We start from the raw sequence: 19305 nt of genomic DNA, 5'->3' as shown, positions 1-19305 counted from the left end.
CAGCAGCGCCTACACAACATCTGTTTTATTGAATAAACTTTAAAATCATAACATCCTGAAAAGTGCACTAGCTTCAAAGAAAAGAAAAAGAAGAAAATTAAGATCTAAAATTGAATGGAAAATACTACTCTCCCAGAAGTCTGCAACTAACAGAACAAATTTGATGGCATATTTAGATGACGTATTCTTAAGAAAACCATTTATGAAGTGATGCAGAAGAATTAGGGCCATTACATGGACAACAAAGTTTTATGCGCAGATATCAACACCTGAACATAAAAACAGAATTTCAGAGTTGCACAGAAGGAGGGGGAGAATCCTTCTTAAGTTCTGCTTAAATGCAGGGCAGGTAAGCATTTAACCTAATGAATAATTTAAACACGTGCATGTCCCAGAAGAGCCAGGGAAAAGAAAACTACAATAAAATGAACTGAGTGAATGAAATTTAACTGACATCCATATAAAAAGTTGAAAAATGCTTTAAAGCCAAGCTGTTATTGTCTCTGAGCACCAAATCAGAGGAGGTGACAGTAAGAGTCTGGCTATTTTATTTCATAATGAAAGAATAAAGAAAGCCGCAACAAATTCTTATCCACTTACCTTTTGGACTACAAAAAGTCCTGCATAACAACCTCTGTCTTTGCTGTATGTAAGCTCTTAAAATGAGAATATTGCCTATAACCAGCTAAAAGAGATGGATATGTAATTGCATACACAACTAAGGGATTATGTCATTACCACTGACATTAAAACCACTAATCAGAACAAATGCTGCTCGAAAATATCATTCATCTGAGTATTTTTAAAAAGCATTACAAAAGGAAGGGACTTTGTGCAGCGTATCTTTCAGACATTTTCATATTGTCATCTAAACGTACCTGGCATGCTACTTTAGGTAATAATGATATATTTTTCATTAAAATACCAGCTATTTGATTGAATACCTTCAGAATGGGTATACCTTAATGGTATGATTAATAAATGTGAACAGTCTTTCTGCACTGAAAAAAAATTCTCAGATATCTCAAGTTAGGATTGCAATTTCTGAAAACTGCTGATTTTTGTGTGTGTTCTTTGCAGGTTGTCACAAAGCGGTTAGGTTTAGTTATCCCAATGGTGCTGTCAACATTTGCTCTTGTTTAGAATAACTTGCTGTCACTTTTTAGATCACTTACTGTGCATTTACAGTCAAACCACGTTTCAGGAAGCCTTTTGCAATATGTGGCATTCCTGCATTTTATCCAGGCCAGGCTGACTACAAAGCCAAAGGACTCTGCCTGTACGAATTCAGGAAACTTCTCTCTCCTTCACTTCCTAGGAGCTTTGGGGCTACAGATTGTCTGCCCAGAGTAATTACAGCTATATTTACTATGGGAAATCCTATAGGATGTTGTAAGAGCACTGTTGCTTTGTATCTCCTTTTCACCTGGCTAATCTACAAAGCCCTGGCCATGCACTGTTTGTCCTTAGAAACAGCGATGAGAGATCAGTTCTTCAACCCAGCATAAGAACCATCACAGCCAGATTTCTGATCCTTTCCTCTCCCATTAACAATATCAGATAAACAGCATAGACTTATTTATGAGACTGTTTTAGCAATGAGCTCTGGTTTGCTATTAATTTAATTTATTCTGAATATTCTGAATTTTGATTACAGCAAATATCTCCTTTTAACAAAAATTACTATGAGGTTATTTATTGGAATATCTACAAAATGTAGATACTCCTTCAAATTCCTTTCAAAGATTTTAAAATACTATTGTCATGCATTTCCAAACCATTTATTTTGCAAGTGTCAAAAGCTCAGAATTGCATATTACATTTCCCCGGTCCCAGTGTAGTCTCTGAAGATATCCAACATCTCACCACCTTTATTAATATGATACACATTCCATTTCATTCAGCATGTATATCCATCTAACCTACATATGACTTTTGGTGTCTGGAGATGTGAATTAGAGTAAATGTTTAATTATCATTACATTCACAACAATACAAACAGATAACAATTGGAAGTTTGAAATTTTGCATATGGATTTCTGTTCACTAGAAATTTAACTGTCAAGTCGTTCCAGTTACTTGGTGAGTATTTACACAAGAATGAGGAGTTAGGATTAGTAAGTAGACATATAATTGTGTGAAAATAATGCACACATGATTACTCATGAAATTATAAAGGGAAATTATTTTGGCTTAAGGGAAGACAACAGATGGTTGGGAAATAATCATAAACCAGTAACTACCAATGGGAGGAACATGTAAAGAAAACAAAAGCAAGGACAGAACAGGATGAGTAAGTTTGATTTAATTGCATGGCCATTAATTTCTATGAACGATTAGTATAAAGTTCTTGCAGTGATCGTTCTTAGTTAAACCTTTCCTATGTTTTAATACCCAACTTTTTTCCTTGCCTAGTGACATTTGAATTTTAAATAGAAAGTAAATGGTAAGTGATAGAAAATGGAACTGCCATATGTGCTTGCTCTGACAAAAAAATGATCGATACAATTTTTTTTTCTTTTCCAACAAACACATATGTTCTTCCTTACTTTTCTGAGATTGAATTATGAGTTTCTTAATGTGGGTGTCAGACCATCTGTCAAACAATGAAGTTTAACTAAGTCTCAATAATACACATAACACTTAAGACATTCATTCTTTTTATAAGCATGGTGTAGTTTTGTGATTAGTTTTTTTTAGTCAACACTTAATAAATGTATATAACTATATATGCAAAGACTCAGGTAAACATGGTACTTTACAATAGCGTGTGACTTCATGCTAGGAGAGGTAGAAATTTGCAGCCTTGTGCTGCTAGTATAAACCCAGCATTATTTAGTCCTGTTTTCTGTGAAAAATAAGAGACTATGTTCTTTTCTCATTTACATGGAGCTCTGTAGAGCCATTAAAATAGAGTACCAAGCTGCAAGGGCAGCGCGTGGTGTTGGGTTTACTCATTCTTGTTAATACTATTGTTTATTATTATTAATAATATTATTACAATCATGTAAGTATAATATAGCATTATTGGTGTTATATTGATAATATTATTTATTAATAATAATAAAATAATAAAATGGAAATTCATATGATTAAAGCTTTTATCTTACATTAATTATCTGGATATATACATGCATTTTGAGCTCAGTCACACCCAATCTCAAATTAAGATGAATTATAAAAACTGGTAAAAATGCCAATTATTTTATATGGATTTTTAAAATGTGTTTTGTCTGAGATTTACTTCAAGTAGTTCTTTTGGTTTTGGTGAAACAAATATTTCTGCTTTTTGGATAAAATTTAGAATTTATATTTAAAAATCTAAAAACACTGGGAAGATTTTCTGTTTTCAATGTGAAACCATAAATTTACCATTTAGATCCAATTCTTATGTGAAAGCATTCATTTTGAAGTCAAAGCCTTTTAACAGAAGTGTTTTGATTAGCTCTGCTGATGCATAAACTGCTCATTCAACATAAATTACTCCTGCATACAGCTGTCAGGAGTTTACTGACACTTCTATGAAACTTCCAAAGTACTTCAAGTCATACAAGCGGGGATCACCTCACGGTTTAGGGAAATGGTGGTCCTTAAGACGGCACATCAACAGTGTGGAGGAATGATATACCGCAGTAAGGAAGGATATACCAAAGGAAGTTTTCTGACCTAAAATATAGTTTAAGCATTAGCCAAATGCAAAGCTGGAGCACTCAGAATTATTTCACAGCTCCAGAGAGATTTATGTATTTGCCTTCATGTTATCAAAAGTCACAACTGACTTTTTCCCCATATATTTTTTTGTATATGAGGTTGTCCTTTATGCATTATTATTTCTGATTAGACTGGGGTAGAATTCTTCTATTTTTGACAATATTAAACTTCACTGGATTAATCCCATCTATCTATAAAATCATAAAAGGAGAAAATAGCTGAGCTAGACACACCATCGTGTTTCCATAGAAACAAGCAACTCTGTCTGGCCTTCTCATTCCTCTCATTTTGTACACAAAATCTCCAAACTTTGAAAATGTTTCCTAGTACTATACTGTCATTTTGTGGAAGGAAACATCATTTACATCTGGACTGACGATATTGACTTTCACCCCGTTTTAAGATAGACAGCACAATGTGACAGTGGGAGATAACAAGAGAGAGAAGGATTTGTAGGGGGAAAAATACCTCCAGAGATTTACAGAAATAAAAAGTAGACACACATGCTGTAGTGGCACTATCAAAATAAAATGTTGTCATGCAAGAATAAAAATACATACTTTACAGAACACTATATTTGGGGGTGGGGGGAAGCAACAGAAATCTTTGCAGGCTATCATCGTATTCTATTCCTGGGATGCATGTCATCAAACTACTTAAGTTAATATGACTTTTAACTGTAAGGCTCAAATAGTATATCCATGCTAGTAAAAGATTACACTTAAAAAGCACAGAGGTACAAGAATGTGGTATTTTCTTTTTTTTTATGGCTATATCTCTTTGCGGTAGTAGAATGCCTAGAAAGTTCTGCAAGAATTTATTGTTACTACTGCAGCTTATGACTAACTAGATTTTTTAAAAGTCTAAACCCAGAAATATTAATTATTAAAATTACACTCCTGTTCCCTTGTGAGCAGTTGACCATGAAACCTGAGTTTTTTAAAGACAAAGCACTTTCATCATCACTGCATAACAAATACTCTGCGAGAAAGCATTTTTTCCATATAGGACTATAACAAGAGATCTCATCCAAAAAATTGAGTACATAAATCTGAACAAGATATTTACTTTAATTGATGTGGTTGCATATCTTCTACAGATAATGTATTTTTCTTCTGAGAACTGGCTTCATTTTGCCTTTGTTATATTTCCTATGAAAGCTTTTACTTTAAAGAAGTTAGTTTCTAAGAAAATAGGTTGGAATTTGACCATTTCTTAGTTTTAGGACTTCAAGATAATTTTTTAACTTGTAATTAATATAAGGAAAATATCACTTATTGTGGAATCACTAAAGGATGAGTGTTTCACATTTACATCTCTCTCTGTGTTATATAAACTCAAGTCCTAATTACTTCTTGCAAGAATAATACTGTTGGCCATGATATAGTGTGCAAATGCCAATTCATATGTGCTGTTTTCCTCCACTTCTTCCTGCAGTTTCACCAAAATATATCACTTTTAACTATTAGAAATTGTTTTGCATTACAAAAGGCTGCAATCCGAAAATGTTTCCCCATTAGTCTGAGCTCTGCTTTCTGATTTTGTTATCACTGCATTTTACTGGCTTCCATCGTGGAAGCTTTCACAAAGATTTTGTTCATCCGTTTATGCTTTACATGGCATCTCAAATAAGGTCAGTTTCTGAAGAAATAATGAGCTACCAGATGTTAACAAGTGATCACAGGAATACTGAGATCTCTGTACATTCATTAAACTTGGTCAGATGTGGATGAGTTTTTCAACTCTTTGATCATCAAGTCATTTTTCCAAAACGTGGCAATACAAGACCTTCATAGTTAAACAGCTATTATAACATTTTAAACATAAGTAAAACATTGTATTTTCCTCTAACTTGGCATGAAAATTTCAATCTGAATACTTAACATGCAGTGAAATTAAACCAACTGAAAACAAGGTATTGTAATCAGTATCCTACAAGGTGAACTATAATTGATACATAATGTTTCCCACATTTTGCACTTGTTAAAAAAATGAATCCATTGGTCAAATTCACTCAGACAAGAAAATGATTGAGCATGCTATTTTCCTCCGTTCAGGCAAATCCTGAAATCACTTTCTACTATTCTGTGCCAGCAATGAATTATAATGTGTGTAATGACACTGTGCAGAATTGTAACGTGCGTAATGACGCTGTGCAGCATCCCATACGAGCACAGAGGGACAAGTATATAGGTGTTTTAGTCGAAATCAGAGTTGCACTTCTGAGGTGAATTTCCCATTGTGCTTTGGTTCATACCCTGGAGCAATCTCAGAGTGCAGACCTGATTTCTTTCCAATCAATCTAGCCTGGAGCTTTTCCCCTGCGCTCCCACTGCCGGCAGGCAGCCACGCTCCATGCGACCGGCGCGGGGGCCACGCAAAGCAATCTCCCATGCCCAAAATGTGTCGCTTCCTCAGCACTGTTTCACTCTACAGATCTGCTCCTGTTGCAGCGTATTTCTTGCAGATGTAGATAGCTTATGTGGCTATTCATTATGAAGACTGTTCACGGTTATAAATTCATACACCATAGAATTAAAGCAGGGTTTTAAGTTTAGACAAGACGTACCCCACACAAAATCTTTTTAAAATATTCCCAGAGCATGTATTTAAGGCAAAATAAGGGCCATACAATACAACATTACAACTTTTATTCTTATAAAAGCATATCTGTACTTGGAGAGAGCCACTTAGGGATTTAAAAAATACTTTCAGGCATCTCAAAATTTAAATCAACTCATCTGTCAAGAGAAAAGCACATCATAATTCTTCAGCAAAAACCTCATATATTTGCTTTTAGGATAACATAGATCCAGTGAGATGTCAAATATAACCACATTTCACTCATCCCATTACATTACAATGGCAAGTCACTGAGAATAAATTTGTAACTCAGAAAGTTCATCAGCCTATTCCTTGTTTCAATTCTTCATGCTTTAGCTGCTAGCAATTTTATATCCTTTTCTTTTCAGTTGTTCATGATGACTTGTTATCAATGAGACAGGCTGGTACAAATTTAATTATTTCTTTGCTGGAAGTTTTATTTTCCTGGATGCAGCTGTTACTGATTGAAAATCATGTTATTGTGAATTCAGTGCACTATGGGTACAGTAATGGTGCTGTTATAATGGCAATGACTAGTTTGGGTTTTATGGCCGACTTCCCAACCATGTGTTAGCCAAGTAATGTTCACACCACTATAGTCAAAGATCTGTTGATATCGTAAGCTATTAGCTGCAGTTAACACCATAAGCTATTTTTCCTCCCAAGAATCCCTAAAAGGGTCATTCAGGTTTGCTTTAGGCAACAGTCTGACACTGTCTTAGCATGATAGTTATTTAAGTTTCATTTTTAATCAGTTATTCTTTTTGAACTGTTCGTGCTATCCACTTTACTATATGGAGAGAGACTGTACTCTCACAAATTCTATTTACATAACTACTCACTTGAGGAAAGTCAAATGTATGAAATTGTCCCATATACTAAATGAATAGTTACACAGCAAAGAAATTATTTGCATCTTAGCTTTGGAGTAAATCAACTAACATTAATGGCATTACCATGCATACTGACAGAAGAATTTATCTGTAGTATAGATAGCAATTGATTTCTTTTTAAGAAAATAATCTAAAGTTGAAGGAATATTGAACTTTGTGAGTAAAGATCGTGTCTCCATGGAGCCTTACAGTACTGTTATGCTTCTTCTGCAGTAGTATTGCTATTAATTTTATAATGTATTCTATATAATGATTCAATATGTAATATATTCTGCAAGGGCCATACTATTCACAGTTCTGCTACTGTATTAAAGGATAGAAAATGTCTTTCAAAAATCTGTTGTAACATAAAAATATTATGTGTGTCCAAAATAGCATTTTTTTTAGAACAGGACTGTGAGCTTCTCTGGGTGTGCCTTTGACACCCCAGCTCCCTAAACGCAGAGCCACCAAAGTTCCACTGTATCACAAATGCTCTGAAGTCACCGGCTTGCACCCACGGTATAACAAATAGTTTTCCATGTGACCTACATTATTTTCTTTTAATTAAAATAATGTCTCAGCCCTCCATATGTCTTCCCCAAAAGATTTAACAGCTCCTTGGCTTTATAGTACACTTTTCTGTTATAATAGGAGAGTTAACTATACTCACTTTTCTCTATTAAAATGGTTAAATGCAGCTATGGAAGGATAGATAAACTTGTAAAGCAAGAAAATATCTGAACCTTACTTTCTTAAAAGTACAGAGGAAGTGGAAGATAAATGCAGCATTCAACCAATTAGGAGAACATGTCTAACAAGTATGCAAGAAAAATGAGCGTTATAAGGAATATAAGAAGTAGCAATAAATAATAAGCTTCCTTATTTCTCTATAATCCTCTGCTGACTCTTAGTCACGCTAGGTGAAATTATACGTGCATGATTTATTTTTCAAATCATTAGGTGGAACAGTGTTTATAAGCAATTTGTATAATCAAATGTTAATGATATACAGTGGATAGATGATTAAAGGACTATGATATGAGCTTTTCTTATCACTTCGGATAAAACAAGAAATAAAATTTAAACTATGCCCATTACAACTGGTTAATTGCAGTTCAGTCTGTATTTTGCCATTCAGAATGCCAGTTAAACCCAAATACAATATGCGTGTTCAAACATGTCTTTTTTTAATTCTCATCTGGGTAGTCTGAGGACTTGATTAATTAAGCAACTGAATAATTTACTCATTTCTGATGTATATTTTTATAAATTACATTCTGATACCAATGTCAGCTATTTATGGACAGCGCATTGCATGGCAGGACAGGAAATCATTTCAGCATTCTTAATGGGATAGGAAAAGTCACATAACTGAAAGTGAGCAACTAATCTCAGAATTTGTTCACCTAGACATTACAGAAAACAAAACTTTTGTGACTACATAATATTTTAAAAGGACTAAAGGTAAAGTTTCAATTCATATGAAATATTTTAAGTGGATGGATAGGAACTGGAATGACTGCAAAATTCAAAACCCCATCTGTCTATTGAAGTTGATTAAAGAAAATTAGGAGGTACTTTTCAATGAATTTTAGTTTGTGTGCTATGAGGAGTTTAGTGTGGTACTTGTGAATAATTCTATCAATCCTTAATAAGATGCTCTAGGAAAACTAATTCACAGAATTAACTTACAGACGTTGTCAGGTCTCTAGTCTCTAGGGCTCTGGGCATTTCATTATTTTTTATCTAAAGCCTCTCTGTTATCAAAGCTGAAAGGTGCATTGATTTGAATCTTCCCCTCCCAACGCCGATATTAACATAGATTTAGTAGAGAACAGCATTTGGCTCTGACATTGGGATTCTGAGTTACACGCAGCAAATGTCTGGCTCCAGAGGAAAACAGTGAGCGAGGATTTCTGTTAGGGTTTGGTGCATAGGTGCGTCCATGCTGAACCAGGTGGTGGCAGCAAGTTAATGAGACATGCAGCACATCCTCTTGCTGGCACTGAGCATCCCCGGGACAATGGCTGTGCAAACAGGTGGGCTACTTTTATAACGACACGACTAAATGGACCATATTTTGGTTATGTGCATTTCCTAAACAGTTAAACAAACACTATTGGCTCTGAGCAAGTAACGTACCCTCCGTCCCTACAGAAAGTGTAACATCCCCTACAGAAAGTGAAAGCACTTCTAGAAACGTCACGTACGGTGCATTTATAGAATATAGGCATATACGAGGTGGTTTTATTTTGGTGCGTTCAAGCAGCAGCTGATGCAAGACTTGGCAGCACAGGTGGCGGTGAGGGTTTGTGCCAGGGACTCTGAACGCATGTTGGGGGCTAACCTGGGCTGAAGGCTGCATAACTGCACCTTCTCTGCTCTTTTTCTTCAGGCTGGCTCAGCTGGCTCAGACCTGTGCTGCTGTCACACATGATTTCAGCACGTACTGACCCTATCTGAACTGCCTTAAAAAACGTAGCTGGCATAAACTGCTTAATTATTTTAACCTTAACATTTATAATAATTAACTGCAGTGAACCATCTGAAAATTAAAACATGATGCAAGGGAATAAGCAAGTTGTTGATACGAGCTCAGTTTTACCAAAATCAAAGGCAACAAGTAAACAGGCAGAAAACAGAAATCCTTTTTTTTCTCCAGTAAGATCACTGATCAAGGCTATGAAACTACTCTGTACATCTCTTTCTTTTTCCTCCAACAGTCTCCGCGTTAAGGTCTCCAAAACAAATTACTCCAAATGTAGGTAGCACAACAAAGTACTGTTTCTGAATATAGCCTATAAATATTTTTTAATATAGGTCTTATTAAAGGAAAAATGCCAGCTTTAGCTGTGGCATGTGTGCACATACATTTTATCCACAAATGCAGTTTAGAAAGGAATAGATAATTCACATAGATGGATAGGTAAATTAAATTCTCAAATTCTCCATATAGATAGGTATAAAGATCAATCACATAAATCCTAAAAAAGACTACTTCTGAAGGATTTTCAGAAAATCTCAAAAAGATTCCTCAAATAACATATTTATTTTATAGGACAACACAAAAGGACGTCTACTTGAAATCTTAGTTCTAAAAAACTACTCCCTTTATTATGAATGTAATGCAAATGTATGTAATTTTGTCCTTTTTCCAGCACAGGGAAATTAAGCAAGTAATGGAAAATCAATTTCAACTAGATCTAAGCAAATTATCATTTACTTTAAAAGTGTATTTTTGGGTGAACAGAAACATTGTTTCTTAAGTTGAATTCAGTAAATATCAGTCAAAACTAAGTGCTTTCTTTTCCAAAATTTACCTAATTCATGCATTCTATTTTAAGTAATATGAAGGTGTTAAAAAAAAAAAAAAAGGCTAAAAACCTGGAGGTAGAACAAAATATTTTTGTTGGCCAGGAACAGTCTCTCTTCGAAGGCAGCCAGGGAACTGAAAAAGCCATCGTCATTGCGTAAGTGCCACAAAATAAAGACACAAGGATTTCTAATTAATGAGAACATGTGACTGATTTGTACTTATTCCACACATACCCCTTCCCCATCGCACAAAGCTAGTTAACTCACTGTTTACCAAACATTCTAGCTATTAATATCCTTCAGTGAACTCCTCTGTCTCTCCTCCCTTTTCTTGAGGGGCAAATCCGAGTGATTGCTTTCTTTCTCTGGCTAATAAATATTTAATTATTCCATGCAAAATAGGGAAGCTTGAGCTAGAAGAACATGATATGTGATAGTAAAGGGCTCTCACTGTGTAGGTTGCTGGTTTGAATTTTACATTCAGAGGTAGGTGTTACCATTCAAGTCTTGTCAGGAGGAAAGGTGAATTAAACCTAGACTTTCCAAGTACCAGAAGAGTCTTCTCCATATTGGGGGATACCCTTTATTTTGCTGACCATATGTGCGTGTGGCTAACTTAAAAGGTATACCTGAAGATCAGGCCCTCACTGAGAAAACAGGCAGGGCAACAACTAAATTATGGAAGTTAATATGGTTTAGTTGTGATCTGTTGCCTAACAGAAGTCCCCTCACCCTTGTGAAAATGTAGTCAGCTTTAGGAACACTGAAAGTTGTTTGTATTTTTATGCATTTAGTAATGTTACTAATAGCTATTTAGGTATGTAAACACTTCTGGAACTGAAAGTTTGAGAATTAGGTGTTTACAGCAAATGGTTGCCTAAATGCCTTCCAAAGTCCTTTTGTAAATTAGCCTCCCTGTGAACCTCACAAAACTTGCAACATGTGAGAAGGTCAACAGAGAAGTTCAGCAACACATCATGTTTAGATGGATAACATTTATGTATCAGCTCTCTGCCATCTGATGGAACTGATTAGATAATATCAGTAATATTAATATAGTCATAAATTGTTATTAAAGCTGTTTTCACTGCTGAAGATTTCTTTCAAGTATGCAACTGTATACTTAACCTTGGGTAGTTTTACACATCAGTGTATCAGTGAGACACACTACATTAAGGCTGGGTGAGTTGTAAAGAGTAAAATATCAGACACAGAAAATTAAGATCTTTAACAATGAAGCATAAGATGAGGAGAAGGAGTTATTTTATTACATTTCAGAAGACAGTAAAGAGTTCCATTTCTGACTTAAGCGGTTCTCCATCTAACAATATCTAAGTAATCATTCAATGATCTAAATATGGAGGTTACTTTAAGAAAGAGAAGTTTTGTGGGCACAAGAATAGCAGAAGATTAGTGTGAAGTAAAAAAAGCAGAAAGTAAAAAATGTAAGTAAAAAAGAAGTAAAACAAGAAACAAACAAACACCGAAATCCCAAATAGATGAAGTTCCTTACTCATCTGTGGCTTGGCTTTCGATTCCCAAATGCTGTAATGAAGACTCATTGATCATAGCAAATTCACTGCAGGATCAAAACATACAACAAACATTTTTTGCTCAAATTGTGGAAGAAGAATTCTGGAAGAAAGCAAAGTTTGAAAGAGCTTTCACTCAAGAACAAAGGAAGGAAAATGCAAAAGAGTACGTCAGCATTTTTTTCTCCAGCTAGTATGATCCATCAACTCAAACATATTTGGATCAGAGCATTTTTGTGTTTCCTATCACCTTTCTATAGGATGCTCTTTGTTTGATTTCTGGAACAGTTTACTTTGTTGCCCAGTTTAGTCATATTATCTATCTCAATGCTGAAAACCATAATTGGGAATATCCTGTTGCATTTTCTGATATCCTCCTTGCAAGCCAGGAAAAACACCCCCAATATCTTCATAGTCAGAGAAAAGATATCAAAGTTATGTAAAACTTGAAATGGAAGGAGATTGATGGGATAATTTGTAGGGGATGATGAGGTAACCATACTAAATTATAAACTGTTCAGACTAAATAGTTCTATCCATCTGAAGTATAGAGGAATAGGCCTCCTGTTCTGCTAAGCTTCACTTTCGAGTGCTTACTGGAGTGTTTTCAGGTAATCTCCAAATAAATGGGGAAGAGCTGCTTAAATGAACAAGAAAAAGAATAACCTCTACACACAGTCAAGAGGCAGAGGAAAAACACAGGACCATGACTACTCATGCAAACAGCACGGAGAGATGAAATGGAAACAGGAGAGACATAAGGAAGGAGGGAATAATCTTCCAAGCTTCAGATAGTTCAGAATTATAATAAAGAAAAATGCCTATCACTTTGATATGCATTGTTTGTAACTAAGAATGGAATGAGAAGGTAAAAAGGTTGGAAAGCAGTGGTGTTTTTGCATAAAAGAAAATAAATGAGAGGAGTATGAAAAGTAACGCTTGTGAATGTTTCAGAAGATCCTAACCTTTTAATGTCAGCTACTCTCACTATCCTGTTTTCCTAGATAAAATATCTTGAATTTTTCCATTGAAATATATTGTCTGTAGATTTGATCTACTAAGCCTAAAATAATTAAATAAATGGAAAAATTTAATAATTAGAAAACACATGATGTGCTTAGTGGTAATTGCAATCATACTGCTGGAGACCCCTGTCCAAACATATTCTTTCTCCTAGCTAAGGCTCCAGACTGAAACTCTGGCAGGAAAGGAACGGGAAATAGGCAGCTAATTTATGCAGGGAAGTGAGGTCGTCTTGCCAGTTTTTTAGAATCTGAAATGTTTTAGGACAGAAAGTTGAAGCTACTTTTTAAATTAATTTTTTTTTTCCAAATCAAAATTGCCTTTTGATGTATCAGGAAAAGCCAGAATGAACACATGAAAATACTTGGAAATACACACTATCTGTAGCAGTATTTAATAATTTATAAGGTACTGAGTGTTTAATAATGGAATACGTGACATACTGGAGAATAATTTCCATCCTATGTCTGCTCTGTGTTTGTATTTATCAGCGTTAGGCTATATGTACATGGAAGTCCATATTTCACAGTGTTGCATAGGGCTGAATACTTTCCTGGTTTACAGGAACTACAAAAAAGTGATTAGACACAAGAATTACTATTCAAATACTTCTCCCTTTGCCTATATTAAGAAAGAGCCATATACTTATACTGGACATATTTTTGAAATGTCAGAAACTACCCAGAGAGATGTCTATTAATGTGTGACTCCTGCCCAACTATCCGTTTTCAATTCCATTCTTTTTTTCAGAGAGCTGAGAACTGTGTGGTGAAATGATTTTCCTTGTTCTGATGCAGTATCTTGGCTTGGAGGTCCTGCCATTTTGGAAAATCAGAGATCCACCTGAAGAATCTGCTTTCTCCTGCTCCCCAACCATCACAACAAACATGCTGTTATATGAAAGAAAGATACACATATGATAATGCCTTTCCCTGATGGTGAGGAATCATAGAGGACAAAGTGACCGTGAAAAAACAGGCAGCTGTAAAAACAGCAAGTGCCCTGACAACACTGCGTGGCTTGGATTTCACCACATTAAAGACAATCCAGCTCATCCCAAGACGTGGAATTGACAGCTTCTTCCATGCCCCCACACCTCCAAAAAGTGTTCCATTTTTCTTCTTGTAACTGACTCTAACTCACATTATAGAGTAGGACTAGTTGATCAGGATTTGCGCTTATTTTCTTCTGGTGGATTATCCTGGGAAGCTCTTATTTAGATAAAAGTGTGTGTTGAATGAAAAAGGGGTGTGTTACAATAGAGATGTCTGGATTCGAAATAAAGTCATAATGAATACAGCCAAAAAAAAAGAATGTATTTGGGGGAAGGGAATTCAAGGCAAGATTTTTAAAGGTATTAGCTCCTGTGGAATTTGATGCATACTATCTTTAAAAGTCTTGCCTTCTTTATCCCCAAATTCTTCTGTCATGGCTTGATTATTTTACAGGTGCTGGATATGCAGATTTGGATACCAGTTGTACTATCTGTATTTGCTGTATTTTATCCTCCATACTGCCAAAGGCCAATGATTTGCAGCTGAGTTTGAAAGTAAAATTTGATTCTGCCTGAAACACAGCTGAGAGAAAGGGAGCAATGAGCTGTGCTCTTGTTTATACAAGTAAGATAAGAAAAATTACTTTCATTTGACAGCATGCTGTATACTGATACCATTACACTCAAGGAAGAATGCAATCTCTGCAAGTACTTTAAAGTCAGAATTTCAGACACACAACTTGGTAATGCAAACATAAGCAACAGCAAAATGTTTTATTATTTGGTCTGGCATTCCTTCTCATGCTACCAATATTGGTCTCTTGGTTGGGCAACTATAAAACTAGTTCACAAAGATCACCCAAAATGGTCTCCTGCATGTAGCAACTCAGGAGAGTTTTTTGCATGCTGGTACCTTGGGTAAGAAACTGAATGGAGGATAATGAAGATGAGTGATAGGAAGAAAAAAGAAAAAGAAAAACTGACAAAGAGCAGGCATATACAGGAACTGAGGAGAGGAATGATAAAAGACAGTGGAGTATTAAGTCTATGGCAGGATATAGTTTCCACAGCATTATATTTTACTGGGAGATGACAATATGTTAAAGTGTATTAGCTTTAATTGTAATTAATAGAAAGCATTTGAGAAAATTACTTAGTGTCATTATATCCTTCCCTGCTTAGGGCTGGCAACTTGTCTCAGCCTCTTCTGTAATTTCTTGCACCTGAACTCATGTCTGAAGCCAAAGACCTTTCCCTGGGGAGGCACTTTGTGCCCACTGGATCTGCACTGAGAACTCTCTGTTTTCTTCTCCCTAAGAAGAAGAAAAGTTCCCAGTTATATTTCCCTTCTTATCTCTGGTGTCATGAACCAAAGGCTTTCGGCATCACCGTCAGATTAGACACAGGCTTATACACTTCACGCCCTCAGTCCATACAGAGCTTGAATCATTACTTAATGAGGTATGACTGGCCTCAGGAGTCACAGCCTCATTGACCGGCATCAACAGAGTAGAAGAAAAGCCGTTTAACTCCATGATGAATCCACGAGAGTTGCCCAGCCAAGACCATCCTCTCACACATTATTATAGGTGACCAGAGTGGAAATGCAAGGGCTCACCAACTGCTCAAGATGTGGGCAAGAATTAGCATCTTGCCTTGCTACAGCCTCTGCAAGGGAAGGAGATACTGCAGTCTCCCTCGCTGTTTTGGAAAGATGGGAGGGGTCCGGCAGCCCCGGGGGCAGGCGCATTGCCCGTCCTGGCTGGCTGGCGATTACCCTGTGTGGGCAGCAGGGCTGGTGCCCAGGGCTGTGCTGAGCCTCGGTGCGTGCTCCCATCTGGTTTCTTTTCTCTTGGGTTTCCCCTGAAAGGGATGGGTCTGAATGAGCTGATGCCTGCAACGAGCAAATACCGAGCCTGTAAGTCTCCCCTCTGTGACAGTGTCTGCCACCACCTATGTGAATGTCACTGCACTCCAGCCCCATTGACTGTGGGTTGTTACTCTCAGATAACGTGTTCAGCCGGGGTGGCATCCTGGTGTCCGCGGTGCCTCGTCCCGGATTCTCCACAGCAGCATGCAAATAGATTAATACTCTTACAGCCCTCTCACAAGTTTTGGAGGTAACTGTTCCCCTCCTCCCTCTGATTTTAAGTGTAATCGCTGTAACTAACTTGGTACTGCAACTTGGATAGTGTTAGCAATAAAAGTTACTGTATGGAATCAGGAGAGAAACTTTGAAGTGCGAGCAGGTTGAATTTGCCAACTTTTGACACTTTAGGCCGCTATAAATTGGCTCACTAGTATTATGAATTTTGTAATTGTTGTAAAACACATTCAGGAAGGTTTTTAGGCTGTGCTTATTATGCCACATTATAACGCCACTTTGACACCACAATCACATCGTATTATATATTAGATATATAACTAATGATTATGCAAAAGAAGGTTATTCATAACTTTTAGTCAATTCTGGATTAGTAAGGTGGCTCTTATGCATAATAATAGACCAAATGTTTATCCTGAGCAGTTATTGTCCAATACTTGTGCAACCTAAATTCCAAGAAGGCCCATCCATAACAGCAAATGGGAAATTAAAACCAGAAGTTAATGGCTATTGAAAATTTTGTCTTCTTTTGAAGCTTAGATCATATTTTAAAATGTAATCAAAAAGGACATCATGGCAAAATATGATTAAAAAATATTTAAAAGCAAAAATCCAACACTACCTGTAAAGTGAAGGAACATTTGTTAGGGGAACCCTTGCACAGCATTTGAAAGCACAAATACCAAGATATATTCCTTTTGATGTTACTGAAAGGTGAGAATTACAATATAGAAAAGGTAAGAATTGACTGGAAGAACATCTGGAGGATGTTGCAGAAGCATTTGCAGTCTGTGAAAGAATATGCCTAGAAAGTATCTGAAGTTGTTCACTCTCAACTTTTTTGTGAAGCTTCTCATTGCTGTATTTAACTAGCTATTATGACCAGGGACAACATATTTTAATTAGCTTTGATTTTTGTTATGTCATATATTCAGTGTATTTGAAAGGTGATGGATTGAGACTCTGGAGCGGGAGATCCTCTCTCCATCTTTCTGTGAACAAAGTACAAACCTGCTCTCCTGTCAATGCTAAAGCCTTCCAAGCACCCAGAGCAGTCAATTCCTAGTAGTATTGTTCACTTTGATACAGAAAAACATATATAAATGTTGCTTCAGGAAAGTAACTGAAATTGGAAGGAAAAAATAAATGGCTTGTTTCAGTCAGAGACCTCACCATAGTAGAACAGAGAAGTGGAAAAAAGTTTCCATTTTAAAGTGTTAATTTGGAGTGAATAGAAAGAAGGCAGCAGGGAAAAAAATGCTATCCACAACTACTACATGGCAAACACTACCAAATCCAAATACTGAAAATTTCAGGGGAATAAGACCGTAAATAAAGAATGCCATTACTGTCACCTTGACTGACCACTTGCATAACACCAGCCAAAAAAAAGCCTAGCCCACAATTCCTCTGCAGAGCCTACAACTCTGTCTCAGGGTTGAAATATATTAAAGTGATGGAAAATCCATCTCACGTTCAGGTAAGCTGCTCTGAGGTTGGTCACACTGTTAAAACCTTTTCCCATACCTTTAGTGAGAATTTCCTTGTCATGAATTTCTTTAGCTTCCATGCTACAAGGGATTTCATAGTGTTGTGGGTTTTTTTTCTAGATTAAAGAAGGATCAGCTATCAGAAATCTTTTCACTATTTAAGCTGTGCTCACCTCCTAACCTTTTTTTTCTTTTTTTGGGGGGAGGGGATAAACTGAATAGCTTAGGTCTTAAGCTGCTTAAGAGTTTCTAAGCCTCTTACGGTAGGAGATGTTTTCTAAAAACTGAACTCTCTTGCAGCTTTTTTCTGACTAACCTCCAAATTTTCACATACTTTCTGAAATACAGATGACAAAACCAGACACAGCGTTCCACTAACTGCTTCTCTTATACATTTACAGAGGAAACAGGACTACCTGGTCGCTACAATCTTGCAGTAGACTAATTGCCCTGCTTCTCCAAGGACTTAGTTTGACTCTCAGCTAATGGGGTGACCCGTTATACTGGGTTCTCATCTTTAGTCACTTCTTGCAAGTCTCACTCATGTGGGCCTGGATAATTAGTACAAACTTTGCGCCAAGCACAGATAAGTTATGCAGGAACCACCACCCCCAACACCGCCCCCCTGCCAAAAGACAACCAGTAAATTCAAGAGTACCCTGAAAGAAGAGTTTTGTCCTCTTTTCTGCTGAGAGCCAGAGAGCCCAGAGTTAGGATCCTGGGAAGCCAGCTAGCTGTCTCACTTGGTAAAACAATCATGGTTGTACTACCATCAGGATCATGATGCTATCATAGAGTGTTTCAGATAAGCATTTTAAAGAATTAGTCCTTTAGGAGTTTTTTGTTGGTGGATTGAGGATTTGCTGTATTGACACAGTGCGTGACACAGGATGCTAAAAAATACTGCATTTAGAAGAGTACAATGTATTTTTGAGCAAGCATTGAATAAACATCATTGTTCAAAGAAAGCACAAACTCCATGGGATAATCCTTCTCCTGTAACAGTAAGTGAACCAAAGCATGTAAAAAATGAAGAGATGCTAAAGAGGAAAGAACAAGAGAAGCAACTGTTGGCAAAAAAAAAAAAAAAAAAAGATTAAAAACTCATCTATCAAAATATTTTTAGATTGTTTCTTTACAAGAGCGAATGATTATATGAGACGAGCTTAGAGCAGTCCATTAGCCAACACTGAACACAAGGCTATTGACACATACTATTCCCTACTTACTTACACATTCAGAGGTTGCCAGGCAGGCCACTGTGCTTTTGCCTTGATGACTGTTAAAACCTCATCGCTCTGTGAAGAGACACAAAACAAGAAAGTGATTGGGACAATTTTACAATGAGAATAATATAATTTACAGCAAGAGGTAAGAGGTACTAGATCAAACTGTGCGTCCAAATTCTGACTATGAGAAATATGCTTTGTCCTTTTTGTTATCTGAGCACCTTGAGTCCTCAGCTGCACAGGGTTCATCCAGGAACCTATATGAATGCAGGAGGCAAGAGCAGTAAGCAAAGGCAGCCAGACCTTGGGCACAGTCTCTTTCCCTTCTGCAGGAACTGAAATGAGCTTAAAACACCAGCAGCAGTTCACAGACCATGTTATTTTTGCATCATGAGCTGAAGGGAAAGCTTTCAGAGTGGTGCACTGTG

The 19305-nt window shown here is 36.5% G+C and overlaps 1 protein-coding gene across 1 annotated transcript in view; it reads right to left on the bottom strand.

Annotated features, from left to right (window-relative positions):
* Window positions 1–19305, bottom strand: part of SPON1 (spondin 1) — a 212176-nt gene that overhangs the window by 15368 nt on the left and 177503 nt on the right. The window contains exon 7 of the mRNA XM_076343905.1: window positions 18882–18946. Within this exon, the coding sequence (XP_076200020.1) occupies window positions 18882–18946 (65 nt within the window). The remainder of the gene's footprint in view (window positions 1–18881; window positions 18947–19305) is intronic.

The sequence above is a fragment of the Aptenodytes patagonicus genome, chromosome 7 (genome assembly GCF_965638725.1).
Source record: "Aptenodytes patagonicus chromosome 7, bAptPat1.pri.cur, whole genome shotgun sequence".
Taxonomy (NCBI): domain Eukaryota; kingdom Metazoa; phylum Chordata; class Aves; order Sphenisciformes; family Spheniscidae; genus Aptenodytes; species Aptenodytes patagonicus.
Note: the sequence above shows the minus strand (reverse complement) of the source record. Positions and strands in the feature narration are given on the sequence as shown.